The 24,965-nt window shown below is 38.3% G+C and overlaps 1 protein-coding gene across 10 annotated transcripts in view; it reads right to left on the reverse strand.

The window, feature by feature from the left end:
• Positions 1 to 24,965, reverse strand: part of AKAP9 (A-kinase anchoring protein 9) — a 104,603-nt gene that overhangs the window by 38,573 nt on the left and 41,065 nt on the right. For 9 of the 10 annotated variants that reach the window (XM_033166119.1, XM_033166117.1, XM_033166116.1 and 6 more), the window contains 9 exons: positions 24,600 to 24,690; positions 23,870 to 23,944; positions 22,601 to 22,954; positions 21,714 to 21,938; positions 20,215 to 20,355; positions 19,647 to 19,741; positions 18,323 to 18,531; positions 7,238 to 7,464; positions 1,251 to 1,413 (listed from right to left, as the gene is read on the reverse strand). In XM_033166119.1, the coding sequence (XP_033022010.1) occupies positions 1,251 to 1,413; positions 7,238 to 7,464; positions 18,323 to 18,531; positions 19,647 to 19,741; positions 20,215 to 20,355; positions 21,714 to 21,938; positions 22,601 to 22,954; positions 23,870 to 23,944; positions 24,600 to 24,690 (1,580 nt within the window). The remainder of the gene's footprint in view (positions 1 to 1,250; positions 1,414 to 7,237; positions 7,465 to 18,322; positions 18,532 to 19,646; positions 19,742 to 20,214; positions 20,356 to 21,713; positions 21,939 to 22,600; positions 22,955 to 23,869; positions 23,945 to 24,599; positions 24,691 to 24,965) is intronic. The other variant, XM_033166118.1, reaches the window with a different exon arrangement.

Here is a 24,965-nt window from a genome sequence, read left to right on the forward strand (position 1 = left end):
ATTCTAAACATTATTTTTTTTAAAGAAGCAAAGCACAATTATCCAAAAATTAAAATAATTTCTTTGGCTTTTAGTACAATGTAAGTAATCTATTTTTATATCAGTCAGAATTTATTTATTAAATGCCAATGTACAGCCTATTAAAGGACAGGCTCATATGATGATTTATGTGAATGGTTCAGTGCTGCCAAATTCTGGCTCTTTGATTTATCGACTAAATCATTGACCCATGACTCAAACACCTGTTGATTCATTCAAAGGCTTATTCAAAATCTAGGATCATATGCATTTCAAAGGAGAGCTGACTGAAAAGTTGAAGTGATGCAAAACAGAGGCCATCCACCAGCTATAACTTGACTTTCCTTGTATTTAATTTTTTTAAAATAATTAGTTAATGAAAAAGTTGTTTAAATTGAGCCCTAGTTTTTGAATCTTGCCTTTATGCCTTGCTCAGTAAACAGAACTTTTCACAAATAATCTGTGTCTTACCCTGCACTAATGTCTATTGAAAGAACGAGTACAATGGTGATAGGTTTCTATGGCAACGGACATCCTGTTATACAGGTTTAACAGATTCTGAATCATACACAAAATGTGATATTATGAGTAAAGAGCTCATTACTCCTACTGGTGACATGCAAATTGAGAATATTCACAATGATGAAAGCATCATCTATAAAATATGCCAGAGTTGAACCAACCATGAAAACCCTCATTTTTCAATTTTCTCATCAATAAATGCTCAAGAGACTGCTGCTGTCCATCACAGAACAAATGAATGATAATGATGGTCTTAGGAAATAACCTTTAATGTAGTTTAACTTGAAGCACAGGTTGAAAAGAAAGAGGTTAGATTATACATTGCAGAAGATTCTGAAATTCCTCTCCCCCTTATTTTCCCCTAACCTTTGCACAAGATACTCATTTTTAATTTTATTCTTCATTTCTGCTCTCTGTCTGTCTGTTTCGCATTGTGGCTGCTTTCCTTTCTCTCAGAGAGGTATGAATTAATTTTGTTTTCTATTTGCTTGCACCTTCCTTTTCTCTATTGCTGTAAAAGAAGGACAATTTATCCATAACTACCTGAAAATTTGACATGGATTCAAGAGATCACTAAATGAGTTGCACTATGATTCTGGCATTTTTTGGGCGAAGAATGCAAATACTGCAAACACTGACATAATGAAGGGAAACGATTTGCTATGCCTTAAACATTTAAAGCCTTATACAGCAGATGAATCATTACTTACTCTCTGCTTTGCTAAGCTCCAAAGCCAACTGCTCTCTAGCTTTAACCTCTCCATCAAGTCGCTCTTGCAATTCCTCCTGGCATCTGAGCAATTCAGTGGCTTCTTGTTCCTGTTTAAAGGACTCTCGCATCAATTCTGTCTGTGTAACTTTAGCATGTTCAAGCTGTGTGATAAGAGAATGAAAAAGGTTAAAATGTGATGGTTTAAACAAATAAATGTTTACCCAAGTCTTACACTGGAAACTTGAACTTGTTTTGGAATGATAAATAATCTGGAAAGGATGATTGGGCCATTTCATTCATTTCTACAGACTTCTAAATTAGAGGTTTATTGGCCTTACACAATATGGTCAGTGAGATAAGTAAATACCTGCACACTGCAGTATAATGAATCACAGTGTCACATGACCATATCCGTGTCCAAGTGCCGGAACTTGACACTTCCTAGCTTACGTCAACTTATGAGAGGCTCATTTTAATGTTCATTACAAACTTTCCAGAACGTAATGGAATCCTCAGCAGATACTACACATATTATCTTTTGCTACAAATTTTATATGAAAGTTCCTAATTAGGATGGTTGAAAAGGAATGTGGAACAACGGATTTCATGTTGCAAATAATAATTCTATTTCATAAGAAACTGTGCAACTCCCTCAGATCAAAGGTCGGAGAACCACAGTGAAGCAGAAACAACCCTATAGACAAGGTTCATTAGGTGCTAAAGCTCTTTAACACAAATGAATTAGTACTTGAAGGGAGATGTTGTTTCCCATTGTATATTTTCCATCCATTGTTTAATTTGTGGAAATGTCACCTACTTAACTGACACAATTTTTAAAAACAAACATTGAAAAAGTTCATTTGCCCCCCCCCCAGCAATTCATCTCAAAAACCAATAGCTCTGAGTCAAAAATCTTGCATGTCTCTTTTGAATAAATCTTTGAGAAGTGATGAAGAACCACCTGCTGTAATTATCAGAACAGAATCACAATGGAGACTTGGGGAAAACAGTATTTTTCAAGCCATGTGCTTAAGGTAAGTAAGGAAATAGCATGACTTTACTTAGAATTAGTAAAAAAAAAATTAGCTCAGTTGAACAAGTGAAAAAGTTCAGAGTCTAGCTGTTAAGGGCAGGTAAGGCTGCTGACATTTCACGTGCTACTCAAATTACAAAATGACAAAACACATATTTGTTTAACTGCAGGGAAGGAAAGAACCCACACCCATGTTTTTATAAGTATGGTGAATGTGTTCACATATTATGTGTCTTGTAATATATTCCTCATAGTGTGTGGCTTTATCAGAAAAAAGCTCTTCTATTTTTATCAACTGTTTTAGTGTTAACAAAGCTAAGGTGGTTGTTGGGTCAGCAAGCAAAATGTCAAGCAATCCATGCAAACAGAGTTCTAATACTAAAGCCTCCTGCAGCAGTGTATACTTGGGGTTAATTTTTTTCTTATCTAGCAAGCTGGCTTGGCTGTGTGGAAGGGCTCTCAAAATCCAAATAACTGCAGTCTGGATGATGACAGCTGCACTGATGGAGAACTTCTAGTTTCCTCCACTACCATCCCAGGGAAGGGGAGAAATGTTATCTAGGTATCCCAGCCCCATCACTAAATCTAAAGACAGCAAAACTACACCAATATATACAGAGAGACAGAAGTACACCTCACAGTACAGATCTCAAGTCACCTAAGTCTGTGTAAATATCACACATTTAAAGCACAGGAGTTCCCCCTCCAAAATCCTGGAAACTGTAGTTGATTGGGGGGGGGGCACGTGTTTGAAACGTGCTTCAAATGCATAGTATGCACAAAGCCTCAGTTAACACATTGTGCCAAAACACAAAATAATATTCCTAAAGGTTATTTAAATCGTACTAAAGATTTCTCTATGCTTTGATTACATGGCAGATAACTATACTTAGCATTATTGAAAATTCACAGGTGCATTTTACAGAATATACTACTGCATCTTAGTTTAAGTATGCATTTGATATATCTTATTCAAAGTGACATTAGTATTTCCATTACTTTCTGTTTCTCCACTCTACACTGAAGCATGGCCAAATTAAACTATTCACTATTAAAGCAGCACATGCAACACATTGCCCAATGTGGGCATTTGATCCTCATTTTGTCACGTGCCTCCTATTATCTATTATAACAATGTTGCATTCAGCTTTGGGTGCAAACAGAATCATACATTCATTGGAAACAGTCCTTATATTAAAGTATGCTTTTTGCTTCTTTGCAAAAATGTTTTACTGAAAGGCATGGAGGAGGGGGGGGGGAATCAAATAAATAAAATCAAATAAACAAAGAGAATAAATGTGATTGTTAAATAATAGCTAGATATGCTACATGGCTCAGATACACTGCTGTCATATCTTAGATTTAAGTGAGAAGCACTAAAATAACAGATACCTACAAATATGTTACACCTGCACCCGCTTTATAATGTCAATACTGGCACTGTATGCTGAATTCAATTCTACTGTAGTGTCAATAATTAAAGAAAAAAGTTTCATTAGCTTTGTTTATAAAATAAAAAAACTGCTTCAGATACAAAAATATTATCAAGTACTATATATAGTTTAAAACTTTCCCCAGTTACCATTTCTGCCAGCATGTAACACACACACACACACACACACACACACACACACACGTGTACAGCAATATTGGAATTCCTTCAGGTTCTTTCATACTTACTGAATAAGGGGGTGTAGGCAAAGAAATTTTTGAAACAACTCTTACTCTATGCTCATTTTTCCTGCGGCTAAAATGAAAAATTGAAGTATTGACAACTACAGAGTTATTTTCATCCAACTCTTCGGTGAAAGGAAAAGGATATGGTAAAGGCACACGAGATTCAACTTCATATGCATCTTCTTCCTGGCTTTTTTCTGACTTCAAGCCACTGAATAGATTTGATGCCCAATATGTGCGGTAGGAATCCATTCGAGAATAACGCTGCTGCCCTCGCTCATCAGATAAGGCTATTTGCCTTAGCTATGAAAGGTTTCAATATATTGAGAAAAAATTGCAGAGAAGTTCACCAGTTGTCTGACTGCTGCAGAGAGCCAGGAACTATCAGTTCACATCCGGATAAGTAACCCACAAGTAAGGAGAAGCCCAAGTAAATATCAACTTGAGAAGAAAAGAAAGTGTCAACATTTGCAGACTTCACTGAACTACGACTTTTCCCCTCAGAACCAAACTCGAAAAGGTATTTTAAACAAAAAGAATTAGTAATGTGAGGCAGGCATTCATCGAGGGAACAAGGTATCTTCATTATTAACCATGTAACGACAAGCAACAGGCAGTTAATCAATCCATTACAGCAAAAATTTGCAGCGGTTGTCAATTGAAAAAACAAAACAAAACACCTGCTACAGTGAGGTTAAAAATACAAAAAGCGGCACACTATTTGGCTCTGATTACTTTCTTGAAAGAATTCCCTTGAAGTTAGATAAAAACTTCATCGTGCAAAGTGAAAGTCTTTCTCTCTCTCAATGACTCTGTTGAGGAAGAGGTCAGGACAGTGGGAGTGGCCTAATTTCTTTACTGCAGGTACACAAGCTGATGGAATTTGAATTAGCACACCCACAGTAAACCTTGCCTGACAAGATTCAAAATCCAAGTCAGAGCAGAGAAGCTGTATTCGTAAGGGAACAATAGCTTCAAGACTAAAAGACTATTTTCAATGCTTTTTTTAACATTTCTAAAATACAGTTGCATCTCCAGATCTTTAATGCTGACAGCCTGAAAAACACTCCTAGCAAGGTTTCTCTTTCTATTAGGATCAATGTGCAAGTCCATGAATTAGATGATAGGCCAAATTCAGACTGTTTCTAGATTTTTTTGGCACAAAGATCACCTTATCATCACAACACAGTTCCTTTGGAAGTTTGAGGGAGATGAAGGAAGATAGAAAGGAGAATAAGATTTTGATTACATCCTTTGGAGAAACAAGTTGTAAAATGATGTATTGTCCATTAGAAAATAAGTCTTTGATTTAACTTGCTGGGCATTTTCTGCTTGTTCTCTTGCAAGAGAGTCTTGAGAAACTATGCTGACAAAATTAAACTTGATAGGCAGATATGAAATAGAATAGTACATTTCAAATTCAAAGATGTGTTTGATCCATTCACCTGTTTCTAAGAGGGATGGAAGAGCTCTCCTTTGAGCACTGAGATTCGTTTTAAATGCATTTGACAGACTGAGGCTATAATACTATGATGCAAGTTCCAAGTTCAAATGCGGGACCATTTTGAGGCATGCAAGAAATGTGATTTCTTCTTTGAACACTAAAACTGCATGCTACAATTTATTGCTTTTTCCAAAAGTTATTCTAGGTTTCAGGTTAAAAACTGACCTTTTTGATAGGGACAATTTTTGAAAGTGAAATATTCAGCACTGAAAAACTCGATTCAAACTTGGTGTGCACATTCATGGCATCATTCTAAAAGTTCCAAGTATTTGAGGAGGAGGTAGAAGAGATGGGTAAACACCTAGGTGCGATGACTCAAAATATTGCAGAAAAATATTGAGATGGAAACATAAAAGGCTTCCAGTAGGAAAAGCAGGTTGAAACAACTCCAATGAAACAACATTAGGATGAAAGACCTATTCAATCCTACGATTCACTAGTTTTTAAAATGAAGTATTTCCTTTCTAGCAAAGCCAACAATGAAAAAACTGCATTGCAAATGAAATCCTATTGCAAGTTATTGGCATATACATATCTTTCTGGAAAGAATAAGAACTATATAAACACTAGTTGAAACTGGGAACAACTACACATTCCACACTTTGAGGGCACCAATGGTATAGGTCTGAAGAAATCCAATTTACTTCCTCACATTGAGGTACTAGACAATGGTTGTGTGCAGCTTCCCTGTACCCAAAGAATTGACCCTTCAACCAATTGATACACACACCAGCCTATAAGAGTTTAAATCCACAGAATGAGAAATATCTGCACTCCCAAAGAAGGAATGATCAAGGTCATGGCAACCAAAGAAACAACTTTCAAACAATCTGATTTAGCTTATCACAATTTTGAACTCTTTACGTCATTGTTTTAAATACATTTAAACATTTAAATGAAAGAAACCTCTGAAAACATAACAGAGACATCAAAAGATCTGAAAAACTTACCACAATCCCTGAAAAATCATATACTATTGTAGGTGTTCCACCACCAGAAGGTGAGATGGAGGTGGAAAATCAATACACCTGGCTCAACAGATAAACAGGTATCAGGGCTATAGCTACCTTTTAAGAGATGCTAATGCTTACTTTTCTAAAACTATCCTACAGTATTATATAATATATAAGGATGTCATCTTGCTGTGGTTTGCATGGCCAGCAACAGATGGCTCTGTGAACTACAACGTGAAGAAGGAAAAGCAGTGTTGGCGGATGAGGATGATGGAGATAGAGATGGGGGCAGCCCACGCAAGTGAGTGAACAGGCAGGTGACAGTGCAGGTGAGCAGGTAGCCCAGATGATCAACACAGGTGTCAGGTAGCCTGGACAAGCCACAGAGGAAAAGCCAGGGCAGCTCCCCAGCAACCATTCAGCTCTGCTGCCACTGCCCACTGCCCACTGGTATTGCTGTTTTGGCCTCAGCAGCATTGGAGTAGAGAAGGAAGTAAGCAGAGACAGGTGGGAACCCCAGGCAGGCTGCTGAGGAACAGTTGTGACACCACAGGGGAGCTGTCCTACCACTTCCTTGCTCTTCAACTTCTGCAGCCATGGCCAAGGCAACCATGTCAGTGTGAGGCAGGGAGTATAAGCAGAGGGTGGGAGGAGGTCTAAGGGAGAAGGTGTGGTTGGGATAAGTTGTAAGGAGAAGGGGGAGTGGAGGCTGGGATGAGATGCAAAGGGAGAAGATTTTCAAAACCTATGCTGTCTCCAATAGTGTTTTGCAACCCACTCCTCAATAATCTACTAAGGATATAATTAAGGAGTGCTACCTGATTGGTGGTTTCGTTTATTGTTTCCAGAAGTTTTTCAACGGCTGCCTGAAGTCGAGAACTGATATTTAAAACCAGCTCTTCATTTTTGGGGTCTACTTCCACTCCAGCAAAGCCATGCTCCGTGAGGTACTGTGAGAGTTCAAGGCCTTCATCTGTGACTTCTGACCACATGCTAGGGCCATCACCTTCTACATCGCTGCCATGATACGAAGACGATGCCTTTTCTACACAAAAATAATAATAATGACAATAATAATATGAATAATGGTGTCTTGTAAAGCTTTTTGGTACCAGAAATGGTAAAACGGGTTCATATATATACAGAATGAATCATGATCAAATAAATAGTACAAATACACATATATAATAATATATGGCCATACTTACACTGCAAAAGCAGGACATCACAGCAACAACAAAAAATACATTCTGCACTAAAAGTTACACAAATAAGGTAAAGAGAATGTTAGCAAGCAGAAACAGGCAATAGAAAAGGAGATACTAACAGAAGAAAAATATTTTTGTAGCATGCTATAGTCTATTCCTCTTATAGCGGGTACGTAACTGGAAACTAATCTTACTGGCTTCTGTTAGTGTGTCCCAGTTTGGAATAAGCAGCTGCACATTGCAAGCATATAGAATGTAAGTAGACTGCACTTCAGTACCACTTTGAGCCATAACATTCAGATTATGCCCTTAATAAATTACTGTTGGACAATTAAATCAGGGAACTATTCATGTTGACATCAGGGTTTGTTTGTTTGTTTGTTTGTTTAAAAAGATATACCAAGTGGGCTGCAATTCTATGGACAGATATATGGGTTGGGGGGAAATGATTCCTGCTCTCAACTGGCCTGCTTGGGGCCAACTTTATTTCTTCATAAGTCTCCTCCTGGGACGTCTACTCTGTTAGATTTCCCAGCAAACTAAATATATTGACTCCACCACTAGTGTAAATTAAAAAACAAAACAGCACCCTGCCTCTGTGTTTACCCAATGTTGCCTTTTACTCAGATCTCAGTTTTGATCAGTATTTTCCAGTTTAAAAGTAAAATCCACTGTCAGTAATGAAGCCAGCAGTAGCAGTTTTGCAAGAGCTTTCATGTCCAAAGTAGCAAAAAGGAAGTCTTGGTTCAGATGTAAGAGGCATCTTAAATTAATAAACTATGACTAAAGCACAATTTCTCCATTAGGTTGCAATGTGAACCTGTCATTAGAAGAAGAACTGGAGGCAGCTGGGTAGGAAGGGACAAGAAGGAAACACACAGGCACACTCTCTCAGGCCTTTAGGACTGCAGTTTTCTCAGCTCTGTCTGAACCAGGACCATGGCAAGAGGTCTATATAGGAATAATTTTATAGTGCCCTTTCCTCTTTGGTGAACTAGTCAGTACAAAATTGCAGTAGGCACCACCAACACATCTTGCTTAGGCTTTCAGAGCCTTGGTGTACCACCTTTATAACATCCATGAAATATTTTCCTTAATATGAATTACTGTTACATATCTCCTTTTATAGTTTTCGTAAGGCCAACGTAAAATTCCGTAAAACTGCAACAATCCATGAACAAAAATAAAACAACATAGTTTTTTATATGAATGGAATGAATAGCTGGATGAGTGTCAAGTTTACATTCACATGGCACCTTTCATCTGCACAGGATGTCAAAGCACTTTACATGCCCTGCAGGATTCAAACTTAGAGCCATCAGCGTGCAGTTCCCTTAGGGATTTGCTGGCAAATGTTTTCGGCCAACTCATTGCGCAACATTTAGGATGGATTTGGAGAAAGGAAGAGTTTAAAAACTTTCCAAACCCTTCTTAAAATCAAAAAACAAAAAAACAAAACAAAAACTTTCTACAGACTTAACTGGTCACCCTTTTTACAATATGCAAAGTGTTACTATTCCATCAGGAGGTGAAGGGCCTCCTGGTGTCAAAGCGTATTTACTGCAGGAGCTTTAATATCCTCAGAGTAGAAAGGACCTTTGAGATGAACATCCAGGATACTGTTTGGTCAATGTTAATACATTGGTTAAGGCTGAGTCGAGGGGAAGCATAGCCCCGTACTGAGCCACCGGCACCACTTACTGACGCAACGGATGCTCTTTGAAGTTCACCCATCTTTAAGTACTGACCAGGTAAGAGACCCTGCTTAGCTTCTGACAAATAAGAACCTGGAGTACAGTAAGCAGAGCTACAGAAAAGATACAGTCAATTACAAAGATATATTAGTTACTGCGTATTCTAAACTATGTGCAAAGTCCAATGGGTATATATTACTCTGGCCCAATCCACAACTTCATTACACTGTGTGCCATTGCACAATGACCCCTTTGACCCAGGAAATAGGGCACCCAAGCTTGTAGCTTTGGCTGTGCAGTCTCACTAGCAGACCTCCTGGCTACGGCAATAACTTCAGAAGGTGCATCACAGTATGCCTCAAGTATCTGTAGATCCGAGGAATGGCTGTGGGTTACCAGGACTCAAGAGTCTGGCAGCGCCATGCAGTTCAGCAAAGCTGACTCAGTCGCCAGTTTAACTCTTGTCTTCCAGATGTATCATGCTTTTCATGGAAACAGAAATGCATCCTTGTCATTTAGGTTGAAGACTGTAGGTTTGCTTGCTTTTCTAACCCCCCCTTAAGTAACATGAAATTTTAAAGCTGTTGCTAACTAAAAACCTTTAAACTTATCCTTGCAAGGAAAATGCATGTAGTTCACATTAATCTACCATACCCTATAATCTAAGTCCTTACAGGATTTTTTTTGCTGAGGTTGTATGGCTGGATGTATTGTGCTTCAGTAAGCTACTTTAGAATACAGGATGCTATTTTCATAGAATTACACAGATGCGCAAGAACATTTGAACTTCTTAAGGTCTATGAGGTTTTCATGCATCAAATCAGCAGGTTTTGTGCTGACTTAGCCTTTGTTTTAAGCAGCTCATGTTTTTTCAAGTGTTTATACCTACAATTATGAAGTAAATCTCCCTTATGTATTCCAGTGGCTGAGGGGCTGTGAAAGGATTACAAATATTCTGAAGTTACATTTCTAAAGCCTTGTGTTGGCTCTAGCTATTTATTAACCAAACAGCTCTAAGATTGTGACAACTGGTGTGGGCAGCTCCTGTGATTAGATGGGACTTGTTTATGCTCTTTCCTAATGGAAGCTGAGCCAATGGTGGGATGCTCATCTCTGGCCAAGAGCTCATACAATCATGCTTGTTCCTCCATCTGGTACCACACAGTGGTGCCAGCACAGAGGGAAGAATTATTTCCTTTGGTTCACCTCAGGCTATACTTATGAGGCTGAGATGTAGACTTTGCCTCAGTTTCTGGCAAGCCTATGCAAGTGGAGGGTGAATAGCAACAGTGGAGCCAACATCTTGGTGTGAGCAGGGAAAGTGTCAGTATGACAACAGACCTAAAACAATTTCCTACTCCTCCACACCTTTGCAGTTAGATTCTGGCTGTTAATTCACAGGAGCTGTGAGTAAAGGATGCCATTTTAGGTGGTTCAACACCAGAAGCTACCCTCCATTCCTAACTGTTCATAATGCACAATCTAATCCACTGCACTAACAACATTAAACCCAAATAATGCAAGTTGGATGGCCAACTACTCTATTCTTTTTTATATATAATATTTAGCTAATTTGTGATAGAATAACACTGATTCCAACGAAACCTGTGCAGTGTTACAAGCTTATATCATTCACAAAGGAAAAGCTGAACAAGGACACTGTAAAATAACTGAATCATTGAAGGCTTCAGCAATCCATGACATAAGCTCTCTATAAATAAGCATGAGTTGCTGGACGTCTTACATTAATGTCACTTCTATTTACATAGGTTACATATGGGGACCATGCCTTATCAAAAATGATCCTTTCTGTGTTGCGTTTGGTGCTCAGACATAGCCAAATCCCAAACTTTCCCTCACCATTCCATCTATCCTGTTCTTAAGCTCTCTAAACTTTCCAATTTATTTACCTGTCACGAGTTCAGAATAGTTTTGCAACATATACGTTCTGTCTACTTTCCTCTGGCTTTCACATACAGCTTCACCCTGCACCAGTGATGAAGACAGCTGTTTCTTTACCCATCTATATTTGCTGACCACACCCAAAAGCAAGCCTTCCTTGAAGAGACCAAAAGGCGGCCTTCATTCACACACCCTCTCAAAGAAACATCTCAATGAGTTACCGTACATAAAACCAAAACAAAGCATGAAGTGACAGATCATGCTAAATATATGATCGCATCTTAAGATCAAATTTTAAGATTAAAGACTTATGTTTTAAATCCACAACTCCTAACAACTAATGTTTTATATGAGAGGGCGTTTCTTTGAATTTTGATGCAGATTTAATTAATCACACAATCTTTATAAAAGCTTGAGATTTCTCTCTTCCTGTGCAGTAACTTTTATGCTGTTGCCATCTTAACAGCACTACTCTTTTCCTCTTATTCATCCATGCCTCTAGAAAACAGAGTCATGGCACATTAACCAGGCTTGGACGTTTTCCAAAGTTATTGTATTGCTACATGCATAAACGGCAGGGCTTATGTACATACCACAGCTGCAAAGAAGAGATCAGAAGCTTTTCGCTTCAATTTGCAACAAACTTTTCAATTTGCAACAAACTATGGTTACTTATTCTGTCCAAACCTGGACAAACTGTGGTTAATGTTAATTATGATTAAAGAAACCAACCAACTGCAAACCATGGTTTATGATCCTGGCTTCTTTCTTAAACCTAAACCACTTAGCACAGGTCTCAAGTTGAGAAAAGTTAGTTAAAAACAGAAGCAAAAGTTTCCAACCTCCTCCCTGAGAGTTGAGATAAGCTTACAGACCCATTTCTGTAGCACTAAATAGTGGCCTGGCATTATGTCAACATACAGCCATTGTCTCCGGATACCTTTTCATGCTTAGTTATTCCTAATAAGTGATGCTTCAGATGTGATATCATTCGTTAAGTGCAAAGCATTTCCATCTATGAAACAGCACGCAATCAATGTGTGCACAGTTGTATATGCCTGAATTTTTCTACATGAGTATCACATGGTTTCCAAAACAAAAGAATTGGAGGGAGGAACAGAAGCCAGGAAATATGCAACAAGAAGAAACTAGTTCCCCAAAGTGCCAATTACCAAGGCTTATCACGTTTCAGAACCAACGTTTTATCTTCAGGAACTCTGGTTTTCCTTATGTCAACAGATAGGCAGTGAAGTGTAGGTGGGTTCCCACAAGGCAAGACACAGTGATAACAGCAAGAACCTTTATTGAACTAACAGAACAACAGAGGAAAAGCAACTGCTTATATACATTTCTGAAGGCCTGGGCCACTCCCACTCCCAATGTGATTGGCTGTCTAAACTTCCAACCTGCGAATCATAACTCAGAGTTTAAGGGCCAATGGCAGAGGCCCAAATCCTGAATTGTTCTGTGACTGGATATCACATATCAAATCAGAACACAGGGGCTCAGAATCCTTAGTCCAGACTCAAGCTCAGGCAAACACAGACCACCAAATACATAACAGGCAGCAACACCAATGTAAGCTGCTTCAGAAAGTCTAAGATTGCTCCTGAACAAAGAATTTTGCATTGATCTGCAATAAATCTCAATAGTTAAGAATAAATACAATATGGTTACATAGCAAATGTTTGTGTAGGTGCACCAACACAAATCATGGTAGCCTGCATATGGCTTATCTGCTATGTTTTACTAGTATTTGACCCAATTTTGGGTCTTCCTAAAAAAAGCTCAACTTTCAGGGTGTCCTAGTTTTACATGGAGGCACTTTCTGCATTGGAATTTGTCTTATCTGAAAAAGCCTTCAGTTCCAGACCAGATAGCATTCTTGTATAATACCACATGGAGTTCTGTACTATTGCGCAAGCACAGTGGTCGATAATTATTTGCAGGCACAGCAAGTCCTTGATTATATAACTATCTCTGACATTAAACCCCCAAATCTACTGGGATTTTTTTTTTTTTTTTTAGCTTGGTTGACATACTACACCAAAAGAATGAACGACTTAGATATATTCCTTATATAGAGTTGCTTACTAAATTCTAGTCAGCTGTGCTATCTCAATTTATCACCAAATGTGTATTTTGGCCCTATGTACCATTTAAAATTGAGAGGGTATTTTATCGGAACCAATGTTTTTAACTATGTGAGTTCAGCTGACATAGTTTGCCAATTTAAGGAAACAGCATTTAACTTAATATTCCAAACCATTTCTTATAACATATATTGGCTGTGTTTGTCCATCACAATAAACCATGGTTTAGTGTAATAAGCACCAACCACAAGTGTCATGGTCAAGTCAAAAGACTCTTTTACTCCCACATTTTATTGTTATAACTTACCCTAGGATCTTGTGACAAAGGGCAAGTAAAATATAATAATAATAATAATGCAAACAAATAGTAAGCAGGGCTCGTAATTGCAGCCAAGGATAAAGGCAGTCCCCCTCTCATATTGAGAATGGAAGGTGCCGATTTCTTTATATTTAACTATGATGCACTCTTACTCTTTCTGCTCACAGTATGAACAATTCATTTTTATAATAAAAATTAGAAGCCTTCATGCTGAAAAAGGTAACGAACAAAATGTCATGTCATTAAATTCTATACTCTATAAATCAGTATGAAAGGGTTCATCAGTGTTTATTTTTAAATACTGAGACATGTTAGTACAAGTTGAAGAAGGCAAGTGTAGTCTTGTATTTCACTGCACACATTACTTATGCTCCAAAGAGCAGAATTACAACAAATGACTGACTGAGGGCCAACATAGATGACACATGGGGAGTCCAGGGCTGGAAGTTGATGTACGGCAACTCCCATCAACCACAGCAAGCATGACCAGTAGTTAAGGTACTACCAACAATTAGAAGGGATACCAGAAATGACAAAACAAAAATGACAAAACAGTTTCAAAACCATTTGATAAAACAATATACCATATTGGCTTGAATATAAGCCACACTCCCCCCCCCCAAATTCTGACCATGAAAAGTTAAATGCGGCTTATATTTGCAACCTTACGAAAAATATCCCGTATTCAGACAGGAGCGCGGGGCAAACAGCGCCAGGAGTGCAGTGATGGGGCATCCGCCCCACATGTAACCCCCCATCCTCTTCCCCAAGATTAGGAAGGGAACAGCTTGTATTTGGGTAATGTCTTTTTTTCTCTCCCTCCATGACTTTTAAATGTGCGGCTTATATTCGAGTGTGGCTTATATTCAGGCCAATACGGTATTAACTACATAATACTGCCTAAGTAGAGTGATCCTAAACTAGCTTTTTCTCCTGCATAGACACAATTCTTTTTTATTTCTCATAAGATTTTATTAAGGCTTTTTCATAATACAATACAATAAAAAGCTAACATAAATAAGAACAAAAACGGGGGGGGGGGGATAAAGAGAAAAGAAAATGCAGATTTTGTTTCTCAAAGGTAGATCTGCGTCCTACACAGAAAGAAGTGGACCCTCCCAGCTCTCACCTAGGAGCTTCTCTTTCTTTTCCCTGTCTCCCACCTTGGGAGATCTTCCCTTCCGTGCCTCACACTCTGGGTCATTCACCAACCAACCATCACCTTCATGTGTGTATAATTCCAATAATGTCCCAGATTAGAGGACAACAAGGAAAACAAAAGAGGAAAAAAGAGAGAAGGAAAATATAAAAAAGAATAGAATAAAAAAGGGGGAAAGGAAAAAAGAAAAATCAATAAAAAGGACTTCTGATTTTCCGTCTGTCAGTTACATATATAAAAAATATAAAATATTCACTCTAGGATGACATCCAGCTGTTCTACCTTCTGCTAGGCAATATTTCCCCAATCTTCTGACCCAAATGTCTCAGGTTCATTCATTTTGTCTTCCACACAAAAAGTTGTTGTTGTTGTTAAATGCCAGCAATATTTTTTCTCCAGTAACTTCAACAACCATTCATCCATATTAAGCAATACTAAACATTTTCTTCTTTATTCACACAAGAGTCTCCCCACTGTAGTCAGACTACAGAGATATAATTCAAGCACTAATTTATTTTTGAAAATCCAGATAATGTTCCATTCATTCCTCTGTTTTCGCAAGCATCTGTTTGCAATGATTTCTGGTTGGAGACAAGCATGCAACCTCAGCATTACTTGCACCGTACTCTTTGAGTTTTAGCTTCCAGTGGTATCAATAAGGTGAACTGAAAAGTCTTTGTGGTTTCACAATCATTGTCCTTAGAGTAATAGCTATGAAAAGCAGCAGAGGGGTGGGTAGAAACTATCTAACACTTACTCTGTTCCTCAGTCCAGAGAAAGAAATCTGCTGGGGAGGCCTGCCAGGTTAATTAAGCAAAACAACAGCTGAAACAAATGCAACACACTTAAGAGGGTTTGGAGGTGGCTGGAAGCCATTGCCAACCTGCTATGGGGTTAAGGTGAAGGAGAGACACTGGCAGGTAAATTAGACAATGGAGAGATTCCTACTCTTCCTCCCAAACCCACTCTACCAAAAAAAAAAAAAAAAAAAAAACTTAAAAAAAAACTTGCTGACCTAAACCAGCCTACTCAAAATGAGTTTGTAAACTCTCATACCAAACATATACAGTTCTTCTCAATGCAACACCAATCATAACAAAAATACACAGTCACTCCATCTCCAAACACTATGTACAAGGAAAGCTGGTCAACGAGGGGTTCTTTGTCTTGAGGAAAATGAAAACTGAATCCTCACAAACGTGTTAGAACCTTCTCTGAAAAACTTTCCATGTTACCCTCTTCCAATGTCCTAGTATCCTTTTTCTTTTTTAAAAAAAGGCTTTTGATTTTTTCTTCTTGATTATACAATCTCTTCCCACACCCCCTTTCTTGGTCTCTTTCAAGTGGCCTATTGATATATCCCCAGAGGCACTAGGTCAGTAAGCCACTAGGAAACCAGGCACAACGTGCAAATCTCCAATCGCCATTCTGCCACATGAGCAAGCAGACCACACTGAGTGGAGAGAAGAAAAAACAACAGAGCAAAAGACAGCATGATATTTCTTGTTAGCACAGGAAGACTCGATAATGTAAAAATGCCATAGAACAGAGACAGCATTAGCAACAAGAGAACCCCAAAGCAATCTGCAAACACCTAAACTTCAAGAGGACTGCTGCATACCTCAGGAGTAAGATTCACACGTTTAGCTGGCAACCTCCATTCTATCTATTCCACAGCAGTCCCAGGCTTTTAAAAAGGCTATTAAGTAGGAAAAAATGCTCTGGGAATTGTTTCATTGGCATTTTTCATAAGTCCTATTTCACTGTAATTTGTAAATCTCATAGGCATGTGTTACATAGAAAACATTTAATTAAAATTGTAAGACGTTTTAGCTTCAATATTCGGCAGCCAAGCATGCAAGTTCATTTCCAGAAGCATTTTTTCAACACACTTCACTTTATTTCAGTAATAATGTAGGTAGGAACATTTCCTTAGTGGCCCTGTAAAAGCACTCATAATGTCAAACTAAGCATGAGGTCAGACCGCTGGTCAACATATTACTGTGTTCCATCTCTGACAATGCTCACACAAGAAATTTTAATGCTGAAGTGCAACAAAGGATACTCTATTCTATTGCTTAACATTAACTCCCAATCTCTGTATGTTTACAGTACCATAGTAAATATAGACAAGGATTCATGTTCTAAGTTCTAAGACCTACTGGTGCTTCCATCTTCTGGTAATGTGTGTGCTTGTTTTATTTTGACTGTTTGATTAGCCATTACTAAGGTCTAATTTGGTTGCAGTATTGTTAATTATGGTTAAGAGACTGGGAGTGTGCTATGACCTGGAACACTCCCTCCTCTGCACAAATTATTCCCTTTCTTCCATGGTCTTGTTAACTAGCATTTAGTGTTATGTCTAAAATTAGCCATGGTTGGCATCAATGCAGCCAGATTTCTTTAACTAAGGTCTGGAAATCTACTTCAGCATCTAGTTTCAAGCACTGGTAATCAGGTATGAAAAATCATCTGATGCCCAAATATACATTCAGTTTTCTATTTTACTTATTTATTCATTGTTAATTCAACACAGAAGTATGGGGAGATCCTCAATGATGCAGAAATATCATCTTTACAATGGAATGGAATAGGTCAAGATATTGTGATAAGCCAGGTTGCAATACTAACGGCTGAACATAATGTCCTGTCTACTTGAAACTAAGCTGAGCAAATGAAGCTCTCTGCACAAACTTTGAGACTGCTGCTGCTTACAGAAGAGAGACACTGGAGTTGTCATCAAGCTTGTACTAAGATGTAGCTGTTGCCTGATACCAGTTAATTATCTACCTGCTGCAGAATTTAAAATGTTGGGCATACTGTTCAAGCACCCTACTTCAAGCACGTAACCAAAAAACCCGGCATGAATTGTAGACTCATTGATTTTCCTTTCCAGAATAATAAATAATTTTAAAGTTAGAAATATTTGAGAGCTATAGTCAATTCATTATTTCTTGCTGCCCCCATAGTAAACACACACACACACACACACACACACACACACACACTTTCTGCCAAATATCAATATTCTCACAGCGGGGTAGTGGGATTTGTTTATCCAGCTCCCTGTCTTTGTCTGGGACCTACAAAAGCAGATCCTTCAACATAGAGCTGTGTTCTACATCCCCAGTTGGTGGCAGTGATGCTTCTGAATACCAGCTGCTGGAGAATGCTCTTGTGTTTGGATCCTGTTGTGGATTTCCCAAAGGCTTCTGGCTGGCCATTGTGAGAACAAGATACTGGAAGAGATGGACTACTGGCCTGAACCAGCAAGATACTATTAAGTTCTTAGAAATTTACACCCCATGGAGCCAATGGCATCATGGAGCCCACTCTATTCCATGGAAAAGATCCAATTAAAAATTAAAGCCCTAAACTATATAAATCCAAACTCAGTTTTAGGTTTCTTATTACAGAATTAGTTTTAGAGACAAATTTTAGAGTTCCCTCAACACACCTGTTGTTGGCAGTAGATTCAGAATAGATTCCACATAAAAGCAACAGAGAGCATGGCCTCATTGTAAGTACCTGCTTCGTACGCCACACAGATGCTTGGTTTTGTGGAATCCTCAGCTCTGGTCTCCCATGCAAGACTTTTAAAAGGCAACTGACATTTAGACGAGCGATCCAGAAGTCCTACAACATGGCGGCCAATTGTTTCTTCTACAGCTACAGTAGTTTTCACGACTTCCAACAGAATCTTCAGCAGTCTGTTATTGGCTTTCTGCAAGGCACATCTGGAAACAGAAAACAGAAAGCGAAGTCAATAAAAAATTGTGTACTGAGAATTACACATTACACAATGGTAACAGAAATATTAGATGCAGGGCATAAAGCTGCAGACAAAACTTAACAAAATCCAAATAAGCAACAAATGGTAGAAAGTTGAGTGATTGGCATATTAACTCAAACTCAACCAAATACCACTTACTTCCATATGAATAAAGTTCATGACTCAAAGTAATGGATAAGAACTAAATTACGCCCCCAGGTAGTGCAATAAGCAAAAGGGTTTACTAGCATACATAAATGGTTCCAACTCCCAATGAGAACAGGATGCTGGATGAGATGAAAAAATAATTTCTGTGTTCTTGATCCTGTGTATATTAAGTTCCACTACATTAAATGGAGCCTACCCCAAATAATCCTGCATAGAACTGATCTTTTCAGCACCAACCTATGCATGTTTAAGAGATTTTTGTGGCCCCATCTGCACTATACATTTAAAGTAAAATTACACCACTTTAAATAGTCCCAGCTTCCCCTAAAGAACCATGTAGTTTAAGGATTCTGAGAGTTCCTCGGGAAGAGGGATTGACCTTTAAACCACTGAGAATTGTGCAGAGAAAACCACAAGTGACATTACACGGTTCTTTTTATTGTAATCACACAGCTTGTATCTGTCAACCAGCAAAATCACTGTTACGAAAAACCAAACTGTAAATGTAAGTTAGAATAAAGGTATAATAATATCATGGAGCTTAATGCATATGGACAAATCAGTTTTGCATATAGTACACAGCCATAGATGTAGCACAAGGCACTAACGATTACTACAAATTCAAGTGATAATACGGCTACTTAATTAATTCAGTAATTAAATTTTAACACCCCACCCCCACCCTGAGTTTTTAATGTGTAAACATTCAAAGTAAAAAGTGACAAGGATCCAATCCTGGCTCATTTTAGTCAAGCAATGCCTTGAGATGAAAACATCTACAGATCCGTAGTCACATTACATAGCTAACGTATCACTGACATTGACCTATCAGCCTCAAAGTTATGCAATTTCTTCCAGCTGTTAGCATAAAGTTTCTCAGGCTGAAATATCTCAGTCTTCTTAACAGCATACCTTTCTTTGGAAAGGAGATCTGGAGAAGTTTCTTCATGCTTTCCTTCACCTTCACAGATTTCCTCTTTGGATTCATTTTGACTTACATTTTCACCCTGGGTAAGTTTTGGCAATGGCAGAGAGGAAAAAAGATACAAAAATCCCGTCATACTGGAACCAGCACGCTTTTCTGCTTCACAGTCATGTTATAAAAACAGGAGGGGAACACGCCCCCCCCAACATAATTCACAAGCTTTATATAGATTTAAGTAATAGTTAACTATCCTGTTATCAGATACCTCAAGCTACAGATTGAAATAGTTTAGTCACAGCCTATAAGAATCAAGTTTGTTGTGCTAAGTAAACAGTTTCTCAGTTCCTTGTTGGGCGTTACTACAGCAACATTAAAATTAGAGTTTGCTTTCAATATCATGTCAGCAGCCTATGCCCCACCTTCTTGTTTAATCAAACCCCATTTAAGTAAATCTGCCACCTAATAGGAAAATGTCCTGTGCTGAAAAGAGCAACAATAGCAAGGCTACTTCATTTACATTCCGCAGCTTCTAAAGACAGCCGAAGTCTACACTACCTGTGTCTGAGTACCACTGTTTTTTAGCTCAAAGGGTAGCTTCTCTCTCCCTGGCATGAGCCGCTCCTTTAGTGATTCTAGTTCCTCTAAAAGCATTTGTTCTCTTTCTGTGATGATGCTTTCACTATCCAGTGTGTCACTCTAAAAAAAAAAGAAGAAGAGCACACCACTAACATATTAGAAATACCACAAAAGGAATCAGATTTTACTGTATCTGACAATCGTATGGCTGGGTCCCAGATATGAAACCATTAAAAATTCTGTTCACTTTGGTCACAGGATTAAAGAGAAAACCCAGTCTAAAATTAGGACACTAAGATAAACAGTTCAGTAGTTAGTTAGTGTGTGTGTGTGTGTGTGCGCGCGCGCACACACACACACACACACACTCTCTATTTATATGGGTTGGCTCTAGACTTACATTCATGGAAGGGAGACCCAGCAGATGCTCTCAGCTGCAGAAGGACAACAGTGATTTTTGCCCATTATTCCTTTCCCTTGCATCTACCTTCTATGCTGTTCTTGAGGGTTCTGTAGCCCTCTGGAATAGCTTTCCGGGTGGCTGCAAGGGCAAAGGGGGAATTGGGGGGAAAACCCAGCTCCCCTTCCTCTATGCAAATAAATCTCCACTGAATGCAAGTCTAGATAGAATCTCTCCCTCTCTCTTTCTCTCTCTCTCTCTCTCTCTCTCTCTCTCTCTCTCTGTACATACACAGAGTTTTTAACATATATTGGCAGACAAAATGTAATCATACTGCTTAATCAATTCCACTATAAGATTTACACAAACACCCCTTTATTTGCATTCTTTATGGGGTGGTATTATTTAATCTCAGGCAAAATGTAGAACCTTTTCATTCTCATATCAAAGAAATCTATTGAATTTCTGTTCATGGGTTGCCTAGAGAGAGCTAAACCATGAGCCTGGATTCGAATGAAACACTAAGCCAAATCATGACTTAGGTTCAGTACAGTGCGGCGGCAACAGCAGCAGAACTGATGCTTGTAAAAGGCAAGGACCACTGTTCAATTCATGAAATATCCCCAAGACTCTTTGAGTTTATGAGAATTGCCAATACCACATTGGTAGTGACAAGAAAGCTACTCAATTTATCTGTATTCTTTTTTTAAGTAAAAAATGAAATTTCAAGCAAAACAAGTGAAAAATGTATCCTTCACACAATATGCATCTAGATTCAGTTAGGTAACCGTGTTGGTCTGACACAGTCAAAATAAATTAAAAAATTAAAAAATTGTCCAGTAACATATTCTTTAGATACCATCTGAAGAAGTGTGCATGCACACAAAAGCTTATACCCAGAACAAATGTCTCTAAGGTGCTACTGGACAATTTTTTAATTTTTTAATTTATTTTGACAATATGCATCTGTTTGTGCATGTCATGAGTCTTATAGAAAACTATGGGCAGGGGAGGGTGTTTTTTTTGGGTTTTTTCTTCCCATATTTCCAGATCTTTCCTGTCTCAGGGCTCACATTACCTCTGCTAATTGTACTTTAAGCCTATCAAGCTCGGCTAGGAGGATCTCTTGGTTTTCTTTTTGCAGCTCCATCTGCTGCATGTGACCCTGTTTCAATATTTCTGTTGCCTGCTGATGTTCCTGATGCTGACGGACAAGCTCTTGACGCATATCTTCCAAATGCTCTTCATACAATGATCTCTGACTTGAAGATACTATGCTGGAGGTTGAAGCTTCATTTTGAATCTGTAATTTTTGTTGGCAATTAATTAAAAAATGGCATGAGTTCCATGAAGTAAATTTTTTACCTTGCATAGATACAGCTTTACATATATACCACCAAATACAAGAGCCTATTAAGTGAGAAACATCACATTTTAAAACTCAAGAAGTTTAAAGCCATGCTTCGCTAATAAGAACATTTATGGTAATAAAACGTTATTTACAGTGCAGTCCTACAGATATATACTCAAAGTAAGCACCATCAAGTTCAAGAAAACCTACTCCAAAATAAGCATACAGGATTGCAACCTTAGTGAACTTTTAGTCTTTTATGTCCTTTTTTGCATTAATTGTGTTTGAACCAGGCTTCCTCAAACTTGGTCTTCCAGATGTTTTGAGACTACAATTCCCAGCATCCCTGACCACTGGTCCTGCTAGCTAGGGATCATGGGAGTTGTAGGCCAAAACATCTGGAGGGCCAAGATTGAGGAAGCCTGGTTTGAACTATACAAGCTGAATATCAACCCCCACAATTACAGGGTGCCCACCCTACCCCCATTCTCAAGCATTATTGTGTACTGCACAACAGAATGAATGGCTTGCTAACCATGCACTGGGAACAAAGAAAATTCACCAAATTATGATTTTCAAAGTAATTTTTTTGAAATATATTTGACTATATTTACCAGAGATGTATTCTGCATAAGCTCTCTATCATTTAAGGAAGTGATTGTTGAATCAAAGTTGTATAACCCAAATGTTTTAGCAGGCTTAACATCTGGTTGAAATTGTCCTTCAAGTGATGAAATTTCACCACATTCTTCACTGATCTCTCTGCTAAGTGATTTGGATTCTTCATACTTAGGCATCGAAATGAGAAGAGAAGCACTATCGAATTTTTCAAGACATTCCTTTCTAGTGAAATTATTTTCTTGCTGAGTTTCTATTGGTACTACCGATAACATTTCTTCTTCCTTTAGATTAGCAATCCTTGCTAGTTCATTTTTCTGTGCAAACTCAACGCTCATGGTTACCACCACCTTAATAAATAACAAATTGAGAGTGAGAGAAAGAGAGGAGCTACTTTAGATTTTCATATAGCTCAATGAATGATGCATTCCCTCCATCAGTGACAGCGTAAAATTAAGCTTGCATTACACATATTAAAACAAGTATTCAACAAAACAAATGATTTTCATTTTTAATCATTTGTGACATTTGATAAATGGCAGAAATATACATGGGTTAATAGGAATTAGCTAAAGGAATGTTGAAGTAGTACAACGGGCAATATCTATATAAGGCAAGACGTACTCCTCAAAGTATTCCACAATGCACACAGCACTGACAGGAGTACTTCTTGACTCAGTTCAGTTTATACCAAACAAAGGTTTGTGCTAACCATAGTTCAGAAGCCAAACTACAGTCTGAATCAGGTCTGGAGAAAGTTTTCCAGACCATGAGCTGCATTTTCTCATGGACAACTTATGGGGCACAGGGAATCACATGCCAGTGGTCAGCTGACACAGAGGCAAATCTGGGTAAAGTAATGGAGGTACTCTTATGTTTGGACAGTTGGCTACGTTTCAGTCACCCAAAAACCAGAGGTTTCTACACTCCATCACCCACCACCATCACTTCATAGAGGCATCACAGTTCAAGGAGACATTCAAGCTAGGCAAAAGGCTGTGATGAGAGTGCAGGGCTGATGAGGGGTATGGCCCTGGGAGACTCTCAAGTGTGGAATAGAAAGGCTTGAAGGGATTCATTTGACAACCCCGCCCCCCAGCCTTAGCTTCCCCAACCCTGTTTTAAACTACCACACAAATGATGCTTTACACTGTTTGCCAGTCTTGTATCTGCTCCGTAATGCCAAACTGTAGTAAACCTTCCTTAACCATATTTTGGCATGATTCTGAATTAAGCCCCAATATATTGCCCCAGAAAGATGGTACCTTTGCTACTTCTTGTAGTAATTTTTCTTGGTACTGTTCTTCCAGAAATTCAGTAACAGCAACGTCATTAGTGAGCTATATATATATATTAAAAACAAAACAAAACAGGAAATGTATTCATTTTTAAATATTTTAAAAAAAGAATAAAAAAAGAAAATCACTTCTGAATATTCTAAAAGGTTAACTGTACATATTATAAGGTATGCCTTCAGCGTGAAGCAAGGTGATGGCCAGGCATAAACTTTCAAAGTTGTATACAACACTGATTTCTACAAGTAATATAATAGCAGCTCTTTTACTGGCTAAAGCATAGGTTTTTGGAGGAAAGAGCTCAGCAGTGGTTCACCCTGCATCTCATTCAGTAGGTAATAACAGCTCATACCACATAGCCCTGTTTTTTTGCTGCAGCAGAATTAACACAGCACATTACCCTTTTGAAACACACGTTGAGCGTTCTATCTCGGAATCAAACAGAAGTTGTGAAAAGTAAGTAGAATCTCCTGACCAAGTATGAAATCACTTTACTGTATTATCATTTGCTCAAGAGGCCCAAATCTGTTTAAATAAAGCTAAAGGTAGTTTGATCACTGCAAATCAGTTAATCCCAGATGAAATCTGTTTACAAGTTTTGTGTGTCCTTGTGTGCGGTTTATGCTGATGAGGATCTCTTATTTGTAAACACTAAAAAGTATGCTGGAAAAAAGTAAAAATCCAGAGTAATCTATGATACCTCTTCTGTGTTTTCTGTACATTGTTGACGATCACTTTTGGCGTTCTTCCCATTCTGCTTAACTTCATTTTCCTGTGATTCCACAGAAATACTAAAAAGAAAATGTTAAAGGTGAAGCACTAGATGACATTTTTTCTCCTAAGATGTGTCCATTGTTAAAAGAAAACACTCATCAGAGTCACAGATACAATGAAACTTTCCAAAGCAATCCAATATTAATAGATAACATAATCACCATTGTTTCTCAAAAGTGGCAAGTACAGTCGTACCTTGGTTTTCGAACAGCTGAGTTCTCGAACGTTTTGGCTCCCAAACGCCACAAACCCGGAAGTGACTGTTGTGGTTTGCAAACTATTTTCAGAAGCC

The sequence above is a fragment of the Lacerta agilis genome, chromosome 12 (assembly GCF_009819535.1).
Source record: "Lacerta agilis isolate rLacAgi1 chromosome 12, rLacAgi1.pri, whole genome shotgun sequence".
NCBI classification, from domain to species: domain Eukaryota; kingdom Metazoa; phylum Chordata; class Lepidosauria; order Squamata; family Lacertidae; genus Lacerta; species Lacerta agilis.